Source organism: Pelmatolapia mariae, linkage group LG13 (assembly GCF_036321145.2).
Source record: "Pelmatolapia mariae isolate MD_Pm_ZW linkage group LG13, Pm_UMD_F_2, whole genome shotgun sequence".
Lineage (NCBI taxonomy): Eukaryota > Metazoa > Chordata > Actinopteri > Cichliformes > Cichlidae > Pelmatolapia > Pelmatolapia mariae.
In genome coordinates this window covers 17646648-17671534 of record NC_086238.1, presented here as the reverse complement: position 1 = coordinate 17671534, position 24887 = coordinate 17646648, and the positions used below count along the sequence as shown (strand labels likewise).

The 24887-nt window shown below is 39.6% G+C and overlaps 1 protein-coding gene across 1 annotated transcript in view; it reads right to left on the bottom strand.

Moving 5' to 3' along the window:
- The window catches only part of LOC134640486 (phosphofurin acidic cluster sorting protein 2-like), a 44723-nt gene that overhangs the window by 11973 nt on the left and 7863 nt on the right, over nucleotides 1-24887 (bottom strand). The window contains exons 2-11 of the mRNA XM_063492299.1: nucleotides 14654-14741; nucleotides 8874-8963; nucleotides 8030-8155; nucleotides 6154-6316; nucleotides 4816-4907; nucleotides 4545-4625; nucleotides 4146-4205; nucleotides 2620-2771; nucleotides 1361-1454; nucleotides 388-471 (exon numbers count right to left, since the gene is read on the bottom strand). Of these exons, the coding sequence (XP_063348369.1) occupies nucleotides 388-471; nucleotides 1361-1454; nucleotides 2620-2771; nucleotides 4146-4205; nucleotides 4545-4625; nucleotides 4816-4907; nucleotides 6154-6316; nucleotides 8030-8155; nucleotides 8874-8963; nucleotides 14654-14741 (1030 nt within the window). The remainder of the gene's footprint in view (nucleotides 1-387; nucleotides 472-1360; nucleotides 1455-2619; nucleotides 2772-4145; nucleotides 4206-4544; nucleotides 4626-4815; nucleotides 4908-6153; nucleotides 6317-8029; nucleotides 8156-8873; nucleotides 8964-14653; nucleotides 14742-24887) is intronic.

Sequence of the window (24887 nt, the reverse complement as noted above, 5' to 3'; positions counted from 1 at the left end):
AGGGGGGGCTGGAGCTCGATGAACAAGGTTAGACCGACCCGACAGCACAAGAACAAAAACAAACACAAACACCCCTCTTTCCATCCTCATCAGTCAAGATTTATCCAGCATGAAGCTGCCTTGCCTGCTCTGCTGATCCATAATGGATGACTATGCTGTTTAGTTTGCCTGCCCTCGCACGCTCCCTCCCCTCTTTTCTTTTTCCCGGAAAACAACTAAGACCCACGGGAGCAAAAGGGCACTCAAGTGGAGAGGGTAGGGGGTTGGAAAAGAAAAATGTGAGAAAGGGATGCTCAAGGGTATTAAGTAAAAAAAAGAAAGAAAGAAAGAAAGAAGGGGGATAAAAAAAACAAAACAAAAAAATGTATGACTGTTCCAAAAACATACCCCAATGGTTGTGTCTGTGACGCTGTCATCCTGATATCGCCCCCCTTGTACTTTACATCTGTCCACAGTGAGAAAGTCTCCACTCTGGGGGGTAAAACACACATGCCAACACATTAGATCATTTTAACCATGAAGCTCACCTTTCTGGTGAAAATAAAAGCTCCAAATGGAAGTACTGATGTCATAATTAATGAATTGCAAGATTTATAACAGACCAGTTTCACAGGGTAAGTATATATAAATACCTCACCTATAGTGCCTGTACATTTCACTACTGCTGGTGTAATATATATAAACCCCAGACGTGCAAGAGGCACATTCCTGTTTTTAATTCTCGTCTTGTTTGAACGGCTCTTGTAAAGTGTGATTTATTTAAATATTAGATTAAAGAGTTTACATTCTGGCAGCAAGACATGTTTATGAAGCTCGACTAGAACGTTTGACTGAGTAGCCTGAATAGCCTGAATTGCTCTGGGCCATTTTATTACACGCTAAAATGGATTCCCTGATATTTATAAACACCTCTCGCTCTCTCGCCATCACACTCAACATGTCTCTCTTGTTGTTCAGATGGGCCATAAATTTCTGAGTAGGAGTTCAGGATTGCTCCATCCAATCTTCTCTCTGAGCAATGGGAGCATATTTGTGTGCAGTGATGGTGGTGAAAAGGTCATTTTGTGTCAGACCCTATAAATTCTGAAGGACAGCAGGACCCAGTCCTTTTCTGCTAGGGTCCACATGGCGGACATGCTAAGAATATCTTGTCTCTAGTATCCTTGGGAATCCCTGAACCACAATATGAACAAAGGGCTGGCAGGAATTTAAACACTGGGGCAATACAGGGGAAAGTCTTTTATGTAACACTGTTTATAAGGACCTCTAAAATAACTGCGAGGCAGAACTTTATAGATAAACAGTGCGACTCAAAGGCATCAAAGGGGTCTGTTCATAGAGTTCGTGCTAATCAACTCACAGGGCATGACATCTCTCTCTGCTGACTTTTTTGGCTGTGGATGCTTCCAATTTCTGTCTGCGAGCTGGAGTGAGACATCCCTTCAAAAAACGGCCTAGAAGCAAGAGCAAATATTTGAATTAGACAAGAAAAAACAGTTTAAGTAGGGGAAGCCTTCGGAATGATCGAAACGTTTGCTTTAAGATGTAGTAAAATGGGCATCAAAGTAAGAAAAAAACATTTTTGAACTAATAAAACAAAATTCATATTGCTCTTGTCCATACTACAGGTGTCAAACAATTACAGTATAGTTTAGAAAACTATGAACCTTCAAAGCTACGTGCAGTCAACAGTCCGAAAGCCCAAAGCATATTTATAAATCAATAACATATAAATTGTCAATTCACAAGAATAATCTGTTGATGTCAAACCGTCCCTGTAAACATCGACTATATATAAAAAAAAATTGATGTAGCTTCCAGTTCACAGTTCAAGCCTCACCCCTTTGTTCTTCATTACAGCCTGCAGGGGGCAACTTCTCCGGTTACCGAAAGGCATCCAATTGCATACAAGTCAAATGGGAATCAATGCTACTTCTCACTTTATTTCTGAACTCAAGCACTTCCCTTATGAGTTTATGCTCTTGGATGTAGCTTAAAGGCTTATTTTATATAGCATAAATACTAAAGCAGCATATGACTTAGGATGTGGCAGGTCAGTACCACATGAGCGAGCAGTACTCTCATGTTCTCAGCCAAATCCTTGGAGATGGTGAACATATCTGTTCATAAATAGGGATGATCTCCATGACTGGGCATCATAAAGGACACTGCAGCAGGACAATGACCCTAAACACTGCAGTAAGTCTACAACAGAACAGCTTCAAACAAAATCTGCTTTTCAGAGTGACCCATTCAGAGCTACTGAAACTACTACTACATGCAATGACTTAGAGAGAGTCACTCACACTGGACATCCTAAAAATATATTACTGAACTGAAACAGTTTGCAGAAGAAGAATGATTAAAATGCTGTGCTGGTCTGACCTACAGACACAAAGTATCTGTTGTGGTTACTGCTGCTAAAGGTGAAGAATAAGTTCAAGATCAAATCACAGTATAAAAATGAATGGGCACTTTTTCCCGACAATGTATATGCGTACTTTTCGATCATTATTTAACATTTGTTATTTTAAAATGTAACAGTTCACCCTATAACCACATACAAACTTTCAACTATAAACATTTTATCTGGAAAAAAAATATGAAAGACAGACATACTTGAGTTTGGGCTTAGGAGTGCTCAGGACACTCTCATTGTCCTCCACCTCTGGCCCACTGTCACTCTGATTATACACCTCTAGACTGTCATAGAGTAAGTCCAGATCCTCCTCAACCTCCTGTGTCTGGTCTACTGGGTCAGAGTCCAGGACCTGCCACACAGGATAGACACATCATCAGTATCCTGTAATCAGGGATTTGTAATTATGGCCATGGATTAAATAAGGGCAGGGTGTTAATGGGCGCTGTGCATAAGCTAATCACTTTCACAGCTGGAGTAATGGAGCTTCAAGAATGAATGAGAACACTGAAAGCTGTAAAACGGAAAACCGTATGTAATATATACAGTCCTGCCTTAGTTCAAAGAAGAGCTAATAAAAAGTGAGCGTTAGCGAAGTGCTAAGATGCTGAGCCTTGCTCTACCAGCTGCACAGTGGAGATGTATATCATAGGAACTACACACAGCCAGGCTTGTGGACTAATCAGGTGATTAATGCCACTCCATAAGTGCAGGAGCTGGCAGGGAGCAGACAAACACAGTCTGTCCCCTCTCCTCCTCCCGGCTATGTATTTATAGAGCCGCAGCCAGAAGAAGGAGATTAGCGACAGGGAACGTGATAAAAGATCATCAGGCCACCTGGAGCTTCCAGAACCATCCAACAAAAAAAAAAAAAAAAAAAAAAACACACACACACACACACACACAGGCAAAAATGCTGGCGAAAGCATCGCTAGGTTAAATATCTCAGACAGAACTTTTTAGATCTCGATCACATATAAACGAATCCCCATTCAGTCTGAAAACCCACATAACTTGTTTTTATGAATAGGATTTTTCAAAACATGCTCGCTGATATAGTTTTTGGATTGCTTGCAACACAAGGAGGAAGAAAGATGAGAAACAAGGCAATGCATGTTCCAGGTTTTCCCTATAGATTTCTTACAGTTCAAGGATAATATTTTCATCCAAAGGGCTTAACACAGATTATGCACTAATGGACATGTATGGGTTGCTGCATACAATTTGTCAATGTCCTGCTGATGACCTGATTACAAGGCATTATGCTGAGAGACATTTATTCATAACAAGAGCACAAATCTAAATAATACATTTTGTATTGCATTAAGTAGTAAAAAATAAGATGGTTAATGGATTCCAGATATAAATCGCTGCTAATGGAAATGCGCATCTGTGAGCAGAAATGTAATGCAGCGTAATGATGCTTGTAACCCTGTTGTGGCAGTGATTTCTCTACTGGTGATTGCCCTCTAGTCAGGAGCACATTAGCAGTGATGTAACAGAATGCTGCTTAGACAGTCAATACTGAGATTATTCCGTCCTGCCTCGAGGGTAATTTACTAAATGCAAGTTTCACAGCTGACCTCCAGAAGATTTCATAAGAGGACAGAAATTCCTGGGGGCACAGCGAGGAGGATGCTGTATCCCTCATTTGCTTTGACATTGAACATGTTCTTATGCGGTGTCAGTTCAAACAAATGCAATTACCTTTTTTTTTGCAACTCACCTCATCGGTCACCTTGAACCTCTTCAGCAAGGCCACAAATTTCTGCTTAAAGTTAGGTTGCTGCAACAGAAAAACAGAAAAACCCCCCACATGCAGTTACGAGAGAAGGATTAACAGAATAGAAGGATACCAAGTCACAGTTAAATAAGCACGATAGCTCGACTCCAGGTAACTGTTCACTGGATTACATATTCAGAGTTGTTCTATGTAAAGGCCATTTTAGCCACTTCACTGGGCTCATTTACACGTCTGTCCACATTGTCTTAATGGTCTGAACAAGGAACACAGTGTGTGCTTTCCCTTAAAAGCTTGTAGAGAAGCAAACACAGGTTTTAAGCTATTCACAAAGTGACTGCTGAGCATGGAAAACTGCATACAGTGGAAAAGAAAGCTACTAACCCTAGTCATGGAAGTGGTTCGGATCATTTTCCTGCGGGCCTTCTTGGGCTTCCTGACCTCGTCGTCTTCATCGTAAAGATCCTGAAATAGAGAAATTATTAAAATCAATTTCTCTTATATTTTTATAAACAAAGAAAAAGACATCATTACAAAAACCCCTCTACTTCCTGAATAACATTTGATGTAGACTTCTTTTGTTTATATGGGAGATTTTATTTCTTGGTGTATGTACTATACATTTGTCTGGATCTAAAGATTCTCTGGCACGAACCTGGCCGTGAACTGCGTCATCACTGGCTTCTTGCTCTGACGAATAGCTGTCGTCATCGTCCTCAGAATAGTTATCCATATCTGGGGAGCGGTCTGAGGTAGCCCAACCACACACACACAAACACATTGAGATATATGTCTAGAGGAATATACCTAGGCTAACATTAACAGCATTACACCAAAAAGGTTAAAATTTAAAGTTTTGAAAAGACACATCTTTTCTAAAAGTTTAAAAGACAGAGATACAAAGTGTGAAACAATATTCCAAGATGACTGCAATATCTAATAAAACAATGGTTCTGGTTCTAAAAATTGTTCTGGTCAGGAATTTATTAAGTGAAACCTCCTAAACTTAATGTTTAACATGGTTTTCTTCACTAAATATTCTTCTTACCCTGCCAGTGGAAAGCACAATGTCTTACACCAAACTGCATAATGCTAATAAGATGTAAATCAGGCTGTTATTAAATGTTTAGCCCATTTTTCACACATATCAGGGTGAGGCCAAAGGCAGTTTTACATTTTGTGCGGGGAAGGTTTTTCAATTTTCTGCCTAATGTTCTTCTGTTTGTTAATAGTAGACTGTTTCGGCTACAGGACAAGAATAATGGGCAAAATATATGAGAATACAAAAATGCACGGAAACGCTCTTTTTGTTTAGTTTTCAGGTCAAATGGTTAATAAATTCTGTGTCATCTGAACTAGACATCATTTTAAAGAGGCAGTTTGTTAGTTTGACAGCTGAGGGCAAATCAGGTGATGGAATATCTTTACTTTTTATTTTTTTGGTAAATGTTAATGCAGACTTCCTTTTGCCCGTCAAACATCCTGTTCTGCGTTCCTAGGTGGGTTGGATGCTATTAAAGATCACTGCAGAGGAGAGAAAGACAAACATCTTTTCTTCCCTCAGAGTGACACCAGTTTAATACTTGGTGCATGAGCTCATCTGTTATGTTAGAGCGGCCTCCCTAATAACATCCAGAACAGCGACGGATAAGCACAGCGGGATAAAGGCATGGAGTCCGAATAGGGCCCAGTATTTCTCCTCAGTCCAGAATTAGAGTTGTGTAAGGTAATAGGCCCTACATCTGTTCAACTCTCAAATCAACATTACAACCATAGCTGAAGAGAATAACATATCCTTGGCCACAGCACAGCCTGGGATTAATAGAGTTTATTCTGTCCTCAGTTGGGAAATAGGAGCCATGTGGAAGGAGGGAAGAAAGAGGCCTGGGTAGGGTGAGCTGGCTAAAATTACAAGCAGAACTTGGCTGGGCAGCATGGGTGCAGGCCTGTCTAACAGACCCAACACAGGCAGGTGAGAGATTGCTGTGCCCACCTGAGGTTTTGGTCTTGCGGCCAGCCTGGCCGCTACCATCCTCGTGGTCGATGGGCTGGCTGGAAAGAGAGTACACGCTGATCTCCGCCACACGCACTGGCGCCTCCTTTACGTTGCTATGGAGACCCAGAATCTGTCCTCCGTCTGTTGGGTGTTGCATCACCTGGACATAGTTCAACATTGAGGCCAGGAATAATTTTTTTGAATCCCTTAAAATGACAAACAGGCTGAAAATTGAGGTATAACACCCCCCCCCCCCCCCCCCCCCCCCCCCCCCCCCCCCACTTTAGTCCTTTTTTATCCCTCACTGAAAAGTTCCTTATACTTTTCTTTTTTTAACGTTTTTGCTGAGACTTCATGACTTCTATACTTGCTATGCATATCAATCTTTTGGAGCTACGCTGGAGCAGGAGGGATCAAATATTGAAAATACAAACATTTTTCGCAGCAGACAATCAGGATGGAAGAATTTTTCTCTTTACAGAGCAGATAACGATCCCACAGAGATCAAAATGGCTTCTGCCACACTGCTTTACACCAACTGACTACAAGCAGACAGCTATGCTACCTCTAAATAAATCTTCATTAGCACAAAAGCTGAATGCCTAAAGGAGCCAAGCCAATTTGTGCATATCACCCAGACAAACAGAATAACACAGTTTACATAAACTGTTTTGAATCAGATGAGAAGGAATGAGCTTTCGTTCCGAGCTCCATCTGTGGGGTGCTTTCAATATTTCACTTGATGAATTGCTGTACAGAGAGTGGGCTCATTTTGCTCAAACGCTGACAGGGGTGCACTTTGAATGTTCCATTCAAAGTCCAATAAGCGACTTCCTCCAACACAATGCTTCGATAGTTTCAGAATGAGGGCACAAGAGGGTTTACGCCACAGCAGATGACAACGTAATTACCCAACAGCATCCAATAATGGCCTATCTAGCTTTATTCATAGAGGTCTGGGAGTTGCTTCATTGCAACAAGCACCAACAGCACAACAGCTGAGTGGTATTTTAAAATACAATAATGCATTAGTCTGGCTTCCAGATGTCCATCAATTGCTGTCCTGGGGCTCCTGCTGGAAAATAACTTTGGAGAGGCACATCAGCAGCTGTAATGAGAACTGTCACCTTTTTCTTTCTACAGATAAACGTGGAACTCAGTAATTATGTCTAAACCTAATGGCAGTCTTTAACGTGATAATAGATAATGAAGAGCCCCCCCCTCCAAAAAAAAACCAAACAAACACCCCAACCATGGAGCACACTCGGCTTTGTACAGTTTTGAGGGGATGACAGTTATTGATCAGTGATCTTTGCTTGTTTGCAGAGAGTGAATACAGTGCAACGACTGCAGCAAAGTTTCAACGTCTGATATCAACACTGATAACAGAAAAACAAATACGGCCTTTTTGAAAGTCAAATATAGCAGTTTGATGGCCGAAGATACGTGCAGGAACCAGCTGAGCTCTGAACTCAAATTAAAGGACTGTAATCAAGGCAAAAAAAAAAAATATTCCACTTCAAACAAACATCCAGCTCTCACTCAGGTATTTCTGCACAGCATGCCTGATTGCACTGTTTTTATACAAGTGCATATGAAGGCAGATCCAGATGGTTCATAATCTCATACGGCAATATGTGTGATGACTGAGTCATCTGAGAAAAAAAAAAAAAAAAAAACGTGCATCACAGGAGGGCCTCTCTCTCTGGCAACCAAGACATGATAAACAGAAGCAAATAGCCATGTCAATCACTGTGAAAGAAGAATGCCATCGCAGGCTCCAAGCAAAATGAAATGTTCCTCAAGAACAGCTTACAATGAAACAAAAGTAAGTGAGTGAAATAGCTGCCTTAGTTAAGGCATTGTGCAGTACCTCTGCCATATTGATAACTCCCACAGCCAAAGTCTTGTAGCCCAGGATGGTTCGGTTCTTGTAACGTTTCCTCCTCTGCAGCATAATCTGCAGCCTATTGGCATCCCGCTTCAGAAAATGGGGGTACTGAAAATAAGAAAAATCAAGTAAGACAAGCAAAATAATAAATTCATTATGTCCTGTAAAACGTAAGAGCTTTTGCTGCATACTTATAAAACAGTTCTGACTGTTTTTACTTTCAGGCAATATGTTATCCTGATCTGACAAATGTTTAGATGCCCCACACATAACTGCCATCAAACGCAGCATATACTGTGGCAACGGGCATATTATTAAAGACATCAGATATATCTTGTATTTTACCAACCACTGTGCTCCTTGGACTGCCATTGAAGAATTTAAATTTTCACAACAAGAGCCCATAAATGCATTTATGAGCAAACTGCGTCACTTTTTTCCTCAACATTTAACTGCGCTAAGGATGTACTCGCCTCCCTCGGAAGTCACACTGTCCCAGATCTTTACATGTCATCTCCATCTTACCAGCATCAAGCCTTCATTTAACATCACTGTAATTTCACCCAGTTCTTACTCTTCTGAACTTTTGCATTTTTACCTTTTATACAACTTTATAAAACTCGTTCACTTAATTGTTTCACCTCTATAAATTGCATTCTCCTATTGCAGTCTGCAAATGCCATAATAATGTCAACAAGAACAACACAGGACATGCTGCACAACTTCGATCTATAAATGGGGTAGACAACAGATTCCACACGCTCTTGCTCCTCAAGTAACCGCCATATTTGTGTGAGAATTCACAGTATAATGTCAGAGCGCTTGCCTGCAGTGAGAATGTGAGCTCCAGATCTGTCTCCATCAGTCCACTGGGTGGGAGGACATACTCATTTGATCTCAGAAGACGCTTAGAACCCTGTAGGAGACAAAGCAAAGCAAAATGTCACAAAAACGCTAGACAAAAACTCATCACACCCAGGGACTTCCAGGAGTGACTTACTCTTAGTTGAAAACACCATAAGCCTCTTCTAAAAATAAACATGATAGTGTTTGCTGTTGAAACTGGGAACTGTTACACTCCCAAGCCCTCTTGTGGCGCGACTGTCTGTTCTGTGTTGCGGGGGATCCTTTCCGGAGCTGAGAGAAATTGGTGGAAATTTGAAACACCTGGTCAGTGTTCGGCACAGCTATTTAAACACTGCTTTCCTGTGGACATGTGCTGGGCCTTTGCTTCGCAGCCCTTCTTCATTGCTTAAAACCACAGCTAGAGTTACAGTCGTGGCCGGTGAGACGGTCATGACCGGGATGTTCCAATGTGACACTGGGAAGGACTAGTGGTCCAATCCTGGCTCAAAAAAATATATATCAGGTAATGCTGACAACAGACTGATCAAAACCATTCAATTTGTTTTTTGTTTAGAGCCACACGTTAGAAGCAGTGCACAAGTTCCTAGCAGGACAGCTAACAGCATGTAGGAGGCAACAGCTTTTCTTTATTTGTTTGCATAGTTTTTGATCAACAGCAGTTATGTGAGTTGATAAAAGCTCTGTTGATGACGACGATGTCTTTTCTGTCTGTTTTGCTGTCAGTGTTTAACTTGTTTGGAATGATCTATTGTTTTTTCTGTAACATGACATGTCCTCAACTTGACTGTTGCTTTACAGCTACACTATATAAGTAATGCACATATGAAGTCATGCACCCACAGTGAAACTGTGAGGATACAGAATTGGAACTAGTAAGACCATAAATGGCGCAATGAACCGAAATGAGACTTCTGCAAATAAATTAGGTGAATACTGTAAAACATCCCCATTTCTCATTGTCGTAATCTGGGTTGCACTGATAGTTTTCACTAATAAATGTAAACTCAGTAAGTTTATACTCTTGGATGTGTTTATTTGTTACAGTTTATCTTATAAAGCAGTAAGAAATAATGGACATAAAACAGCAATTCCTAGTCTCATCCTGAAAGTGAGGACCACAGCGTATTATTTTAACACTGGTATTGGACAGGTACTTGGTACTGGCAGATATCCAAAACCAAGGCTGAAAGCGTTTGTTTGGTTTTCATCAGGGCAAACAAAAAACAGTTCAAAAAGGATCACAGACATGAAATCATTAGATGCTACTTGGTTGATAAATTGACTAAAAATCATCGACACAAAAATCAATAAGTAAAAACCCCCCCCCCCAAATCACATATTTTGCGTTTTTTCTTAACCAGTTATCAATGCAGACAACAGTGAGTGAGTGTGCATACCCTATTTTAGTACCAGCCTCCTTCACATTCACACATTTATGCAGATTCGCGCCTGTGGTAGCCTAGTACAAACAGTCCTCAACTCCTTTGCTTCTACTAGGATAAGTTAAATAGCTTGTGTTAATATATTTAAACCAGCAACTCTCTAATCAAAAGCCTGCTATACTCAACATATTGGAAACACCTGTGAGCATTCTTAATCATACTTTGAGAGCGATCTCTAGTTCACGCAGAACTAAGAGCATAACACTAAGAAAGTTATTAGTATAAATACATTCACACAGCTATTGTATTACACTTTTTATTTCCACTGATATTCAAGCTACTACTCAAAACCAAAATTAGCTTCATTACCTAATGCTTTCTATTCTTGTAGAGAATTGTCTGTTAAGCCGGTTGAGAAAGTCTCATCACCTAAGCTAATACTGGGTTCTGGCACAATGATATGGTGACCTAACATTCTCGGGGGATTTAAATGGCACAGGCTGAATGCCGCCTCTTCCGTAAGTGTAAATGTAAAGACAGCAACACATAGCGTGTCCTCAGATGACCTGTCTCAGCCCTCAGCAGTTCCTTAGATTTCTGTGATATGCCTTGGATTAAAGCCTCTCGTGTTCCTTGCCAAATTACAGATTTCCACAACTAAGCGTCTTTTTCTCCCTCTTATAAACTTAAAAGTGGGAACTAAAGTGTGATTATGAGGAAATATATAGCATGTCAAGCCTTTGTGACATGCTATTTAGTGGCAGTGCTGTGTCATCCCATTGACAGCTACAAAAATTTCATAAATACTCAAAGATTAGTTCAGGTATGTGCTCTATCTGATGATAGAATTAAATAAGACTTGGTGAGCAGTATGGGGTAGTGAGGATATCCAGTGTCTCTCTTAATACCCAGGAGAGAAACTCATGGAATAGTCCCACGCATCGGTATGACATCGGATCTGACTGTTGCAAGAGCTGCCAAATCATGTAACAGATACCAAATAAAACAGTTGAATGTGTGCTGAGGAATCATCACAAGACACCAGAGGGGTCACTTTACACTGCAATGTACTTCAGGTGAGATGGCTTGTAAAATCTTGTTCTAAGTGATAATGCGTGGATCTGTCTGTATGTCCTTGTGATTAAGTGGCTTCCTTTTCAGGACATTCTTTGGCAAATTGGACAAATTGAACTAAACCGGACCTAGCTTTGTCACAGATTCTATTTGCAGCTTTTAGGCATAAAATTTATAGGCACTGTAGACACTGAAGTTTGCAGCTGATTGCAAAGCAGGTGAAATGACAATTAGCACCTCCGGATCTGATACCACTGCCCTTAGTTACAAAAGGGTGGAATGCCTGCCATATGTTGGGAAAGAGTAGTTGCCTCAAGTCAAGTAGTAAAAGTAATTCAAGAGTTTTGTTCACAAGTGGGAAAGAATAGAGTAAGAGATTGACAGAGGGATCTGCAGGTGCTGTAACAGTGAAGATAGAGCTGAGCCTAAAACTCACAGTTTAACAGATGAACTATGGAAACATCCTCTCACATAGTCACAACCTGTTAGTAGTGAGAAAGTACCAAGGTTTTAGGTACAAGCAGCAGTAACTAGGTTTCTACAAAGAACCTACTTTGACTGTTTCCTTGGCAACCCAGGAAAAAAAAAAAAAGAGTAATTAGATGATCGGACTGTTCGTTCATTGTTTTAAAGTTTTATCAATATAATGGTGCAGATATGTACAACCACAACACACACATGCATACACACATATATTGCATTATACACACTTAAACCCTTTTGTTATGTTTCTAGTACTGAGCAATCATGTGAAAATAAAGGGTAATAAACTATTTTTCTTTGACACAATGTGGGATGGCAGTAGGAAAACCACTTATGTAAGTATTTAACATATTTAATATGACATTGCCCCGGGGTACAAGAACTCTTTTTTTTTTTTTTAGCTTCATAAAATAATTGTTAAGCACTCCACTGTGTCCACATCCAGAACTGGTTTAAGTACTTCTATGTCTTTAAAATTCAATGCAGCAAGAACACAATGCAATGTTCTAGCTTAACCCCCCAAAGCTGATAGAGAACAATGTGCATTTAAAAAGCAGAAGGTGAGACATTAAAGAACAGATACAAAACTTTAAAGGACTGAGGGTTAAAGGATGTTAACCGTTGCTGACACTTAACAATCATTCATTTCTTTCTCTATCTAACCTAATGGCATGATATGCTCCAGAGAGGAACGTGCTGCCAGTGCCTCGACAGTACCTGCAGCTTTTGTTAAGTATGAATATATTTATATAAAAAAGTAAGGTCAAATCTCTGTCCAAGTCTGACCTTGTCACTAACTTGAGCTCTACAAAGAGGCCTTATATGCACCCTCATGCTCACTGGCTAGTACAATGAATCAAGGCACAAAAGCAGAACACTCTGAAACTGCATGACATGCATTAACAATACAGAGCCTTGGCAAGGAAAGCTTGTACTGAATGTCCTTTGGCCCTCCCTTTCTCTCATCCTCGCTCCCCTGCTGCACACTTTGACTGTCTTTCTGGGGCCAGATGGGCTATGTTACAGACCTTCTCCCAAGCTTTACCCAAGCCTGTGAAAACAAGTTCAACTATACACTGTCTCAAGGTTTCCTTTTTAAACATTTTCAATTCCCTTAATTGGACCCCCACCCTGTCCCTTTTTTTGTTGCAGAAAATGAGAAGTATTAAGGGTAGGGATGAGAGCTCAATGTGAAATTGTATTAAATAGATTTTAAAGGTTTTGAGGCTTCTGCCTTTACCCAACACAGTGTAATTCAGACATGCACAAACACATTATTGGATCATATCTAAGTATACTGCAAATGGAAGTGCTTTGGACAACAACTTGCAGTAAAATGAGAATTGAATGATGTTCTCCTATCACAATTCAGATGACACTAAGGCCTGCCCACAGTCTCAGTCAATTATACACAGAAAAGACAGGAAAAAATTTGGGATCATACGTAGAAGCAACATATGGAAAAATATGTATTACACGTAGCTACTTGAAAAGAGCCAGAAAAAACAAACAAACCAAAAAACAACTTTTTGCAGACTAAAATGCAATGTCATCATTCTTTCTGCTTCAGTTTAAGCAGACGATCCAAATGATTAGTCTTTACATGAGCTCTGTGTGTGCATGCAGACCACTTAACCTAATGAGGCCCAGAGAAAGAATAGAGAAGGCCACAGACCGTGCTGCAGAGACAACCCGATGACATGCAGTAATGAAGCTTTGTCGTTTACTGACTGAAAACAAAGCCGTTCCTTTCCTCTGTCATCATCCCCAACTGTCTCTTTATCCCCTCAGTGTCTCTGTTCTCTCTAACCAAACCTGCTAGAAATTGCATTTAATGCTCCAGTTCCAGAGCCATCGTGAACAGAGCTTCGCTCTGCTGTCCTCCGGGCAGCTCAGCAGAAATAGAGAGATTTCACGCTCTGGAGACGGTGTAGCTCATGGATAAAGCCACATTTGGTTGCTTTCTTTCTCCTTCAGGATGACAGTAAAGAGAGGATGATTTGTTCCTCCTAGAACAGAATTGTCCAGTCCAGTACTACATAGACACATTTTCAATTAAATATATATATATTAAAAAAAAAAGGTGGGGTGGGGTACTTTTGAGAGTGGGATTTTTAAAAAAGTAAAATAACGAAGAGTGGATTTTTTTTTTATAAAGTGTCTTTTATATAAAAAAATAATAATCATACATTTAACTGGAAATAGTAAAAAACATGACAGTACAACTTAGTTGTTTAATCTCCATGTAAACCCAAGTCTCTGCTGAGGCCATTTGGTCTAAAAAACAAACAAACTCTTGTTCATCTTCATATATTTTAGGGGTCGTTGTTTTGACAGATAATTAATTTGTTTAAAAAAAACTGTCCAAAACACTCAGCTTTTTTTAAACCTGACATTAAAATCACATACAAAGTAACCTCCATACAATATATTGAATGCAAATGTTGAATAACACCGAGATTAGGCGAGGCATGCATGCACAAGCAATCAATGAAAGATACACAATCCGTCTTAAGGTGCTAATGCTACTGCTTAGCATGGTAATGCCAGTCTGCCGTTTAAGGAACCTGAGAGCACGTGACTCACCACAGCTTCCTGTTCACCTAGGGAGGTTTTTTCTTTTTAATCAACCAGCAGGATTACTAGCTTGTCTTCTCAGTGTCTAGGCTTTGCAATTACATTCAACAGCATAAAGTAAAGACTTCAGAAGCAGTGAAGCACAGACTCCAGATGGTGACACACCGCTATCTTACAACTGAGCCTGTTATTCCAATCACACTAGGGAGATTAACCCACCCACCTGTATTTTGACAGCTATGGACAGAGAGTTCAGCTCTTTATCCAGTTCTTTGAGGACGACCAGCTTTTTCAGTGTGAGGGTGCAGAGCCTGTGGAAAAGAAAACAACAGAGGTTGAGAAAAAGACCCGAGTAAAGGCACAAGTACAGGAGCACCTTCTTTACTTGATGTGGAATCTCAGTAAAAAACAACAAAAAAAAACAACAACAACAACAACACAAAAACACCCAGCCCACATGACAGTGCTCACTGCTGCCACAGTCTTCTCTTGTCTTGGTCTGCATGCATGGCAGTAATAATGGACAATATCCAGAAATCAAAGCAAGAAGCTAAGTGTTCAAGCCTACTTCTATTCAGCTTTGTGTCCTCTTAGGGAAAAATCTATGGCCTTTTTGTAAACAGATGATACAAAAAAGTGCTGCTGCTTTACAATTCATACTGTCTGGTTAATGGGCAAATTCCTTCTAAAAGATGGCATAGCACAGATGCTTTGACAAGCCACAAAGCAGTAAAGTACCATTAGTGAAGCCTGCAAATGCTGTTTGAGCATGATGCTACACATTAAAATGCTGAGCACAGAGGCTTATGGGATTCACTGCCGTGTTTATGATTCAATAAGATGAGGAAAAATTTGTTGGTTTTTTTTTTTAAGTGGGAGCTGTTAAGCTCTGATCCAGGATGGGTGAAATACAACGAAGCAATCGAACACAGTAACACATAATGTTTAATCAGGAAAAAACCCCACACACAAACACACACAAAGAAAATGCACACAAACACACACACACAAAATTCCTTTCCTCTTTCACGACTATACAACTATTTCACAATTCTGCTTCCTTTCACCCACACCAGCTCCCCCCAAAAAAACTTCCCTCTGCAGTGAGATACTCCACAAAAAAGTCAACAACTCTCAGGCCAAGCTTACTAAACTTCCTCCTGACCCACTTTTCCCACCAGCCCTGTTGGATTAAATTGTGATCAGCTTGAGCCAGAGATGCAGACAAGAAAGAAAAACAAATCAAACAAATAACTATCCAATCACTCAATTTTTTTTTCAAGAGCCACTTTGCTATACTCACTTCATCCAGGCACTTCCTGCTAGACGACTGTGATTCACAAAGACTCATACTGTTCAGTACAAAGAAAAATGTGGTGTTGCAGATGACAAAAATGGAGTGGTTGTTTATTATTCCATACAGGAGGATGACAAACACTGTTTGTTTTTTTGTTTTTGTGTTTTTACTGCTGCTAAAGGCTCAAAGATAGCTTCAACAATTAAAAAAACAGTTTAAAATAAGATTTTAAGAACAAATTGTATAAAAACACTATATTTTATTATACGGCTTCAAATGAGGTAAAGACCACTAAATTCCAAGGGAGGTTTTTCCAAGTGTCCCAAAATATTTATACACATTCAATTATGAATTAAAAAAATATATCTGAACAGGTCAGGAACTCGGTGTTCCTGTGATGACTCTCTCTAGGCCCACTTAGTGATGACAGTCCACTTGGCTGCATAAAGTACCTCATCTGCCTTGGAATAACAGTTGCAAATCTATTTGAGGTTGGAGTAATTAAATGTTAAATCTTCTAGGTAATGCACGGATTCAGCTTGCCTTCCTGTGAGGATGAGTCATCAGTCGGCCATAGCTCTCTGTCAGGACACAAGGAGAGAGAGAGAACAAAAGTAGGGCTGATGGTTTAACAACATCTCTATCCCATCACAGCTATCTTTCCTCGCACACACTCACTCTGCAGACTCTGATTCACGTGTAATCAAAACGGCTTCAGGCGCTGAAGGGGGTCACCTAGGGTACTGGGGATTTTTTTTATATATATTATTATTATTAGAAGTGTTATCACCACTCCTGCCTGCCAGTGTGTTGTGTTGTAAGTGAAACTCATGCCATCTGTTGTGGCCTGGTGCCAGGCTGGCCCTGTGCTCCTACATAGAGCCAGTTTACTTTGCCACTCAAACTGTGATTTCAGTGACAAACCAGGTGTAGCACAAAAGCACTAATCAGTGTGGCAAAATAAGTAGTACACAATGGTTCAAGGACATTTTAACTAGTCTCAGAAAGGATTGTGACAGTGTGTGATTTTTATTAACAGAAGGGGGGGGGGGGGCTGCTATTTGTGTGTGGTCTCCCTTCCACTTAGTAGACACTGGCACACGCTCAAGACAAAAATAGGGGCTTGCAGGAGCCCTTCACAAGTTGCATTAATCCTCCTCTTTTTTCTCTTTCCCAACATTCCCACATTCCCAGAGAGACCCTGGGGTGGAATCATAGCACGCCTCTCTGTGCTAAATAGGACCAAAGCAAAACAGTGTTATCAATCCATAAGGAAAGGCAGGGTGAGTGCAGAATTTATAAAACAGTCTCCAATTCAATAGTTCTGTGAACAGGCAGTGGAAAGGAAAGATAAGTGACATATTTTCTGTTTCCCAGTTGATAAGAGCCCATGAAATTCCTTTCAATTTCAATGCTTGTGCTGGTTCAGCCAATAAACTGCCTGCTAAGCTTTTCTGATTGGGTTATCATTGTGATACACTGAGTTTATTTATGTTAGAAGTCCTGGTTATAAGGTCTTTACAGGCTGAGTTTGAGAGCGGATTACAGCCTACAAAATGACTGGAAGGTTGAATCGACACCTGCTCAGACAGTTATTTGATAAAAGTTGAATTTTAGGAAAGGATTTATACATTTGTCGTGTATCTACCATAGCAGTGACCTTCACTGGTAGACTAATGAGCCCTGTCACATCACACAAACTGCTCTGAAACAGCTAAAGAAACACAAGAAGGAACTCACGGTTTTGACCTGGCATCCAAACTCCATACATCACACTCTGATCAACTGTCCTTGCATCACCTACAGTAAATTTTTATCTTCAACAGAGAAGAGTGGACTAAGAATGCTAAGTTTAAATAGTGCTATGCGTAAAGACTGTACAAATCCTAGCAGGACGCTTAAGTTCACCAATGACTTCCTTTCAAATGGCACATCAAAAATGATGTCACAACTGCTGGAGCGTGGTGGCTTTGGTATCATTTTGGGTGCTTCAGCCCGGCTGGTATGTCATCACTCAGCTGCATGAGTAATGCTTCTCCATCTAAGTCCATTAGTGCACCCAAGTCACTCACTGCACCATTACTAACTGTTAACCTTTTCTGCCTCTAAAGTAAAGCAAGGTCATTAGATTGCATGGCCATTTCCGCCTTTTAGATCAAGCAGATGTTCAGATATCATCAAGGAAATCAAAACTATGGAGGTGGCAAATGTTTCCATTTGTGTTAAGCAAGTAAAACTATCCAGACAAGCAAGGAACTGTTCAGACAAGCAGAGGAAAGATAAAGGATTTGCATGGAAATCTCTGTAGCTGAAATAGCAAACACAACAAACCTTGCCAACTATAAACACAACCTCATTTCTCTGGTAGTTTATTGCCAGTCATCAATTTTTTCTGGTCTAACCATGGAACTAAAACTGTATTACTGCAATGAGAAAAATCAATATAATCAACACTTCTTATGAGACAGAGGGAATCTGTGAACTGGCAGAAAAAAATGCACCTTATAGATCAAATCTTTCTTTTTGCTGTATTTGGTTTTAGGTTTAACCAATCTTTTCTAATTTTCCTCGGATGCAAAATAAACTGTGAAGTTGCTGTTGTAAAAGACGGTCTGTCTGTAGCTACACTTGAATCCTTTCACTTTTATCTGTGTTGGACAAACAAAACAACTTATCAGGCAGTCCACTCAAACAGTTGTGGCCAAATATTTGGTTCCAGATAAGAGCCCTGTGATTGTGGGTTGTGGAAGGGTTTACATATCATCTTATCTTTTCTCTCTGCTAATAACAAATAAAGGTACAGAAGTAAAAGAAGCATTTGAAATTTTAAAAGTTCAGTTTTGTATAAGAATAATCCGCTCACTCTGTCCCAGAATAAGGAAACAACAACAGAATTTGCAGAGTCATAGTCAAGCCAATCTATCTCTACCTCTAAAGACTGAATATTTCGGTTCACCCCTTATCAAAGAGATGTATGAACATCAGAGGAAAATCAATTTTGAGAGGTGGATTAAAAGGTGGACAGCAAAGTAGCAGCCAGTCAGACACATATTCTGCACCGCTAATAATTCTTTTTGTTATCTACTCTCTGCAGCCAGGCTGGCTTTCTTTCACGAGGAGGCCTGACACAGGTTCCTCTGGAGTCAGCTCTTTGAGTTTGACACTTTAGTAAAATTATATGACTGTGTGGAGACTGCTTATGTCACATACACTCTATATTTCACTGACTTCAAAAGCTATTTAAAAAAAGAAACTAAAGCTCAAGACTGGAACCCCACGGGCCTTAGCTTCCCATCATAAGACTGGAAATGGACATGCACCTTATGATTGGTCAGTAATCTGATTCCTCATTTCGATCATTCTTAGAATTCTGCGTTCCAAAGTGTCCTCTCTTTTTGCAAGAATCTCAGTCAAGGTAGCTGTTGTTCAACATTCATTAGCTTAAACACAATCTGTTCAACTCGCCGATTTAGAGTGCAAGTCATCAAAGGATAAATGTTACTAAACTTAAGTCATCAGTCAATTAAAGATAAGCTACAGGAATGATTGAGTATGACGTCTTAGAAAGAAAAACTGAATCACTCAAAATAAAAAAACAAAAACTGGAATTAGTGCATGTCTAATGGAAATCTTGGGGCTGAAAGTATTTATTATTTCCACTGTATGCAGTTCCACTGTTAGGCTGACAACAATCAGCTTACTACAGAAAAATACATCATCACAACATCAGTTAAGTGTATTTCTGGCGTGAACCGGCGTTCATTCTGTCTACATCAACATCTTTGAAAACTGGTTGCCTAAGATGCTCCTTAGGAGTACATGCAGTTAATATCACCAAACTATTCCTGGATATCTGTATTTGCATGTCACAGGTGATAAGAACACTTCTAAATTTAAGAGCCTACAAAGAGCCAGCAGCTAAAGTAATCAAAATTCCAAGAAAAATAAAAGCCCTATTTTGATAACGGTGCTTACGCAGGATGACTCTAGCTGGGTTCTCAGCTTCTTGACATTTTTCCAATGCACATTCGTCTCAGTTGAAATGACAAACACCCGTAGCTCTTCAACGGTTTCTAATTTGGACAGTTTTTTTCCAGTGACCAAAAAAAAAGAAGAAGATCTAAACATATACAGGACCATCAAAAGGTTTATTGTGCAAATATGGACATGCTTCTTTACACAAATGAATGTGCAAATGTGCATGGTGCTGAAAGGGAGGCAAACAAACCCTCTGAATTTAACTATATGCTGCCTAAACAAAAACACACTTTTGTAATTCATCCTGTAATCCCTTGGTCAGCATTCTAGTTGATGTTTTGCCAGTTCCATGCCCTCGGATCACTGCACAGCAATTGTCAGTGGCACAAAGCAGAGGGAAGTGGTAGATGGAGGATGAGTGATGTAACAGAGCGCTCAATGAAAAAGACAGTCTATGCTGGATATGTGCTGGGGGGCTTCCAAATAAGGGGGGAAAAATGCTTTTAGTGGTTTTAACGTATTATTTTACGTATTCTCTGCTGAGATGTAAATGCAGTTGCATTCATTCTAATAAAGCACCGCTGAGCATAATGCGGTGCATGAAATTCTTAAGAAGGCTGCATATGGTACCAGCTTATACATGGGGGACTGACAAAAAGCAAAATTCTCTGCAGTCCATGTCCCTGAACAGAAAAGCTACAGCACTGCATTCCTCAACAACACTATTATTTTTTCACATCTGGTTGCATAACTTAACCCAAATAAAAGTTACGCTAGTATAAAAGCTACTTCTACTTAATATTTCATTCACTTACAGCAAAAAACAAGGAAAAGTCTATTCATCAGAGGGCTCGCTTATGGAACTCCTGAGTTTGTCTGGGCCACAAACCAATTATGTTCTCTGTCTTTTTAATATTTTATTCATCATCTTTCAATCAAACTGCAACGAAAGTGAAAAGGCACAAAACAAAGCCCTGCATTCGCTGATCTAAACTCCAACACACCCACATAAAAGTTCTGTTTCACATTTGTTAAAGTTTAGACAAACATGACAAAGCAATAGAGGCTGCAAAGCAGTGGCAAACTTAAGTGTGATACGACATTTGAAAGTTGCTAGAGTATTTTTTTAAATACAAATATAAATTATGATTGATGAGGACTAATACATGAGACCAAATATATCAGTTTAAACAAGTTCAAAAAGTAGAATGTGCCATGAGAGCTTAGCCTGCACTTAGGCTTGCATGCAAAAGCTATTTTAGCCCCCAAATATCTAGTTGTTTGTGCCAGATGGCCATATGCTGGTTGGGCTTTAATTCCCTGAATGAAATCTTCTGATGGTCACAGTGACAGAGCAGGAAGAGGCTTTGACCAGACAAAGGGAACAAGAGAAGCAATTAATCTGGTAAAACCTGATTTCTGTAGTATTTGTGTGAGGAAAAACACACATGGCCATAACAATAATTGGAAGCAAACATATCTTTGATAAGACTGTCTCTTCGTAGGGTGGCGTGTATGGTGCCAAAGAGGTTTTAAAGCTGCAGTCATAGGCTTTGGGGGACCGTGCTGTCTGTCCATTTTTATACCAGCACATTGCTGAATGTCAAAAGGCCAGAATTGAGTCAGACATTACAGAGATGGGAGCTTATCCCTTAACAGAGGGGTGTACTACAAAGCGAGATTAATGACTTAGTGAGCTATGTCAAGATTAAAGTCAGAGTTTTCTGTGTCACAAAAGCAGCTCTCTTTACCTGGCTAAGTTATGCAGAACATATATCGTGAAGCGCCACATTTTTAATCTTTTTTTTATCCACAACATGTTATAAGTGAATTATAGATTTTTTTTCTGCTGGATGGATGGATGGCTGTTAAGCCGTCCCTTTCTAAAACCACTGCGAGAAGTCAAAACTGTTTTTGTTGCACTGTCACAGGAATATGCATGTATACAAATGATGATGCAGACAATGTATTGATCATATTACACTTGACTCTAATCGGCTGCTAAGTATCTTTTACACCCCTGGAACTGCAGCTACTAGAACGTAGAGCACACACCATGAATACTGCCTCATTAACACTAATTTTAATTTGATCTGCCAACCAACTGAAGTGCTTCCCACATCTTTTATTAGGCGCTGCGACAGTAATATATAATATTTAAATGTATCCAGTTTAACGCTTCAGAGTTCTAATGTGCAGCTGTCACCGTAGAAATAAAGAACAGCACCAAGAGTCCACTCAGCCATAATATAATTAACTTGAATTTAAATGTTTATTTTACCACCCGGTGTCATAAATCCCAAGATAAACACTTTTCTGCAGAATTAATCTCATCTTATTTACAACAGTGTTGCGTTATATTATGTTAAAGATCTTGATAGAATTTTAATCACACGTTTATCATCATCACCATCATCTGCTCAACTGAACATCCCTGATTGGAGCTTGGTGCACTCACGGGGATCGTTTTTCATGTAAGACGACTCATATAAACTGTGAAACTCCTTTTTTGTGAGTGTGCAAAGGCCCTAAGCAGAAAGCCTGGCTAAACAGAAAAGTTGATAACTGTTATCTCCAACTGAGAATTTAGGCTTTGTCAAGCCAGCTAACACAAAGTAATTCTGGCTGTTTTGACCTTCATAGTATACCCCTCTGAGGTTACTTCACTAAGTCTGATAGAATCCTTACAATGCAATCAAATGCTTAAATCTTTTCAATATCAAATACTTGAACTTGCAGAGAACAAGTCAACTCCTGTTGTGATTAAATCTACTGCCCAGTTTTTATGGTAGTAAAACATATAACAGCCATAAGTCTGAAAACTAAAACAACTCAATCTTTCTATGAACTGCTCATTAATGTATTTCGGAAACTGTTAACATAACATGAAGCCAACGTTCAACTCTGAAGCAAGGTCCGCTCAGTTGTGATGCATACTCCACTATAGGAAGTGCTGATAGCATTGCAACTGTTGATTCACAGGCACTGAGTCTATATGCACGATTTAAGGAAATTTGCAAGAAATTCGCTAAAGGACACCAATCAACTTTTCTGCATTTAATTCTATAAAGAAAAATAGCAAACCTAAATTTATCAGTAACATCAGCTGACTGTGTTTGTCAAGCTCCAAGTGAAACATCAGAGACTTGTCGAACTGGGTGCTGTCTTTGGTTTCTCTCTTCTCCAGCTGCACGCTCCGTTTATTTCAACAAATCATATTTTGACAAACTATGGCTAAGTGCACAACTTCCTTGGATTTTTGGAGGAACACGGCCACTGGGAAAACCCCAAGAGACAGGAAATACTTCTTTAAAAAAATCTTACACAGACTCAAACCACAAACAGTGTACAGGTTATAATTAATACTGTGCAAAATAGAAATACTTCCATTTAGGAAGCATTCATATTCAATACATAGTTTCAGTCACTGCTGAATTGAACTTTTACTTTCTAAAGCCAGTTGATGCATGACTTTCCATTGGTTTCATCAGTCAGGTATGAAAGCACCCTGGCAGATGTGATTAAAAAACAAAGGTAGGGGAGGGATTGGTCATAACACTCTGTAATGAGGTCTTTATGAAGTTCTTGGTCATGAGGCTACCCTGAGCAGTGGTACAATATGACTGTGGGATTATCTGGACATTTTATGTAAGTTTACAAGTGAGTGGTACACTGCAGCTCAGTGCTAGATTTTATTTCAGTTTGGTGAGTTAAGCCTTCAGTTCTTTACCTCAAATACTCAGATGAAAAAAGATTTATGTCTGAGAAGTGTGAATCAGAGGTTTAAGCAGTATGTGCTTGTTGCGAGGACGTTCTAGTAAACTCCTCTGAAAATGATGGGTAGCAATTTGTATATTCCTGGCTGATATAAATATGGGTCAAAGGGAAAACCATTGTTAGAGACAAGTCAAAAAATGCAAAGCTTGCTGTTAAATGACAACAGGAAATGCATGCTTACATCTAACCTGGCCCTATATTTTACCACCCAGTAAACCACATGCTGAGAAAGTACTTTTCCCAGTTGTACTGGAAATCTACCAAATTACCAAACTGGTCCTAAACTGGGTTAACACAACCCAGTAACATGATTTGTGAGTCAGCAAGTAAGAATCCTTGAAACAAAAGCTTTCAGTTGCAGACACTCCCACTGGCATCTTTCAGGCTACTTTCTTATTCAACTCTCCAGCCTCTTTAATACTAATTAAAAATACAACTCCATGTTGCAGTCACACCTCAGTGATCTGACAGTAATTTTCAGTAGCTCAGTAAATAGTTGTCATCCTTTGTTGTGTTTCTGCAGTGGTAAACAGCTCTTTTGTCTCTGCCCTGAACACATACTGGTGAGGTCAGCAACCCGATGTTTGTAGAGGAAATGCAAGACATGACAAGACCAGACATGGCATGTTTACAGGCAATATCAGATCCAAAGATACCTTGACCAGATCATCATCACATACAGCACATCACAAAAGAATATAACAAGGAAGATAGTATCTTGCTAGCATGCAGATGATACTGATAATAGATTATTTCAATAAAGGTAAAAGTGTTTTTAAGTTCCTGTCTGCTGTATCCAATAGCTTCCAAGTGACTCTTCATTCACTACTCCAATAGATACGGGTGAATGGTAACTGCCACTGACAATGTTGTGGCTGAATTTTAAAATCCTATTAAAGGTGAATGGTATTCCTGCTAGAAATATTCTTTTGCAAGTGTTTTATTGGTTTGATCAAAAGCTTAGTAGCGAAGCCTTCTTCCACTCCTTCTGTCCAGCCTAGTGACCAGGAAAATTCAAGTTTTTTTTTTTTTTTTTTAAGAAGAAACAAAATATTGAAAAAACTCAATAGAGGATTTAAATTAAAAAAAGAAGGCAGGGCACACACAGGGCTAACATTAGGTCAGTTTCCTCTAAATCTGGGATCATATTTGTTGCCAGAGATAGTTTGATAATTGTAAAACACAATATTACTGGATATCATTTTATTCATTATATAAGTATCACTTTCTGATGCTAGAGTGGATCAGTGAATGTACACAAGGCTCCATAAGGATGTTTCTGTACCCCTCCAATTTGTCATGACTGCTACTATACTAACAAGGACACCAAGTGAGCATGTGCCCTCAAAGGCAAATAGAAAGTAGTATAAGGATGACAATGGATTCCTGGTGACTAAAGCAGTCC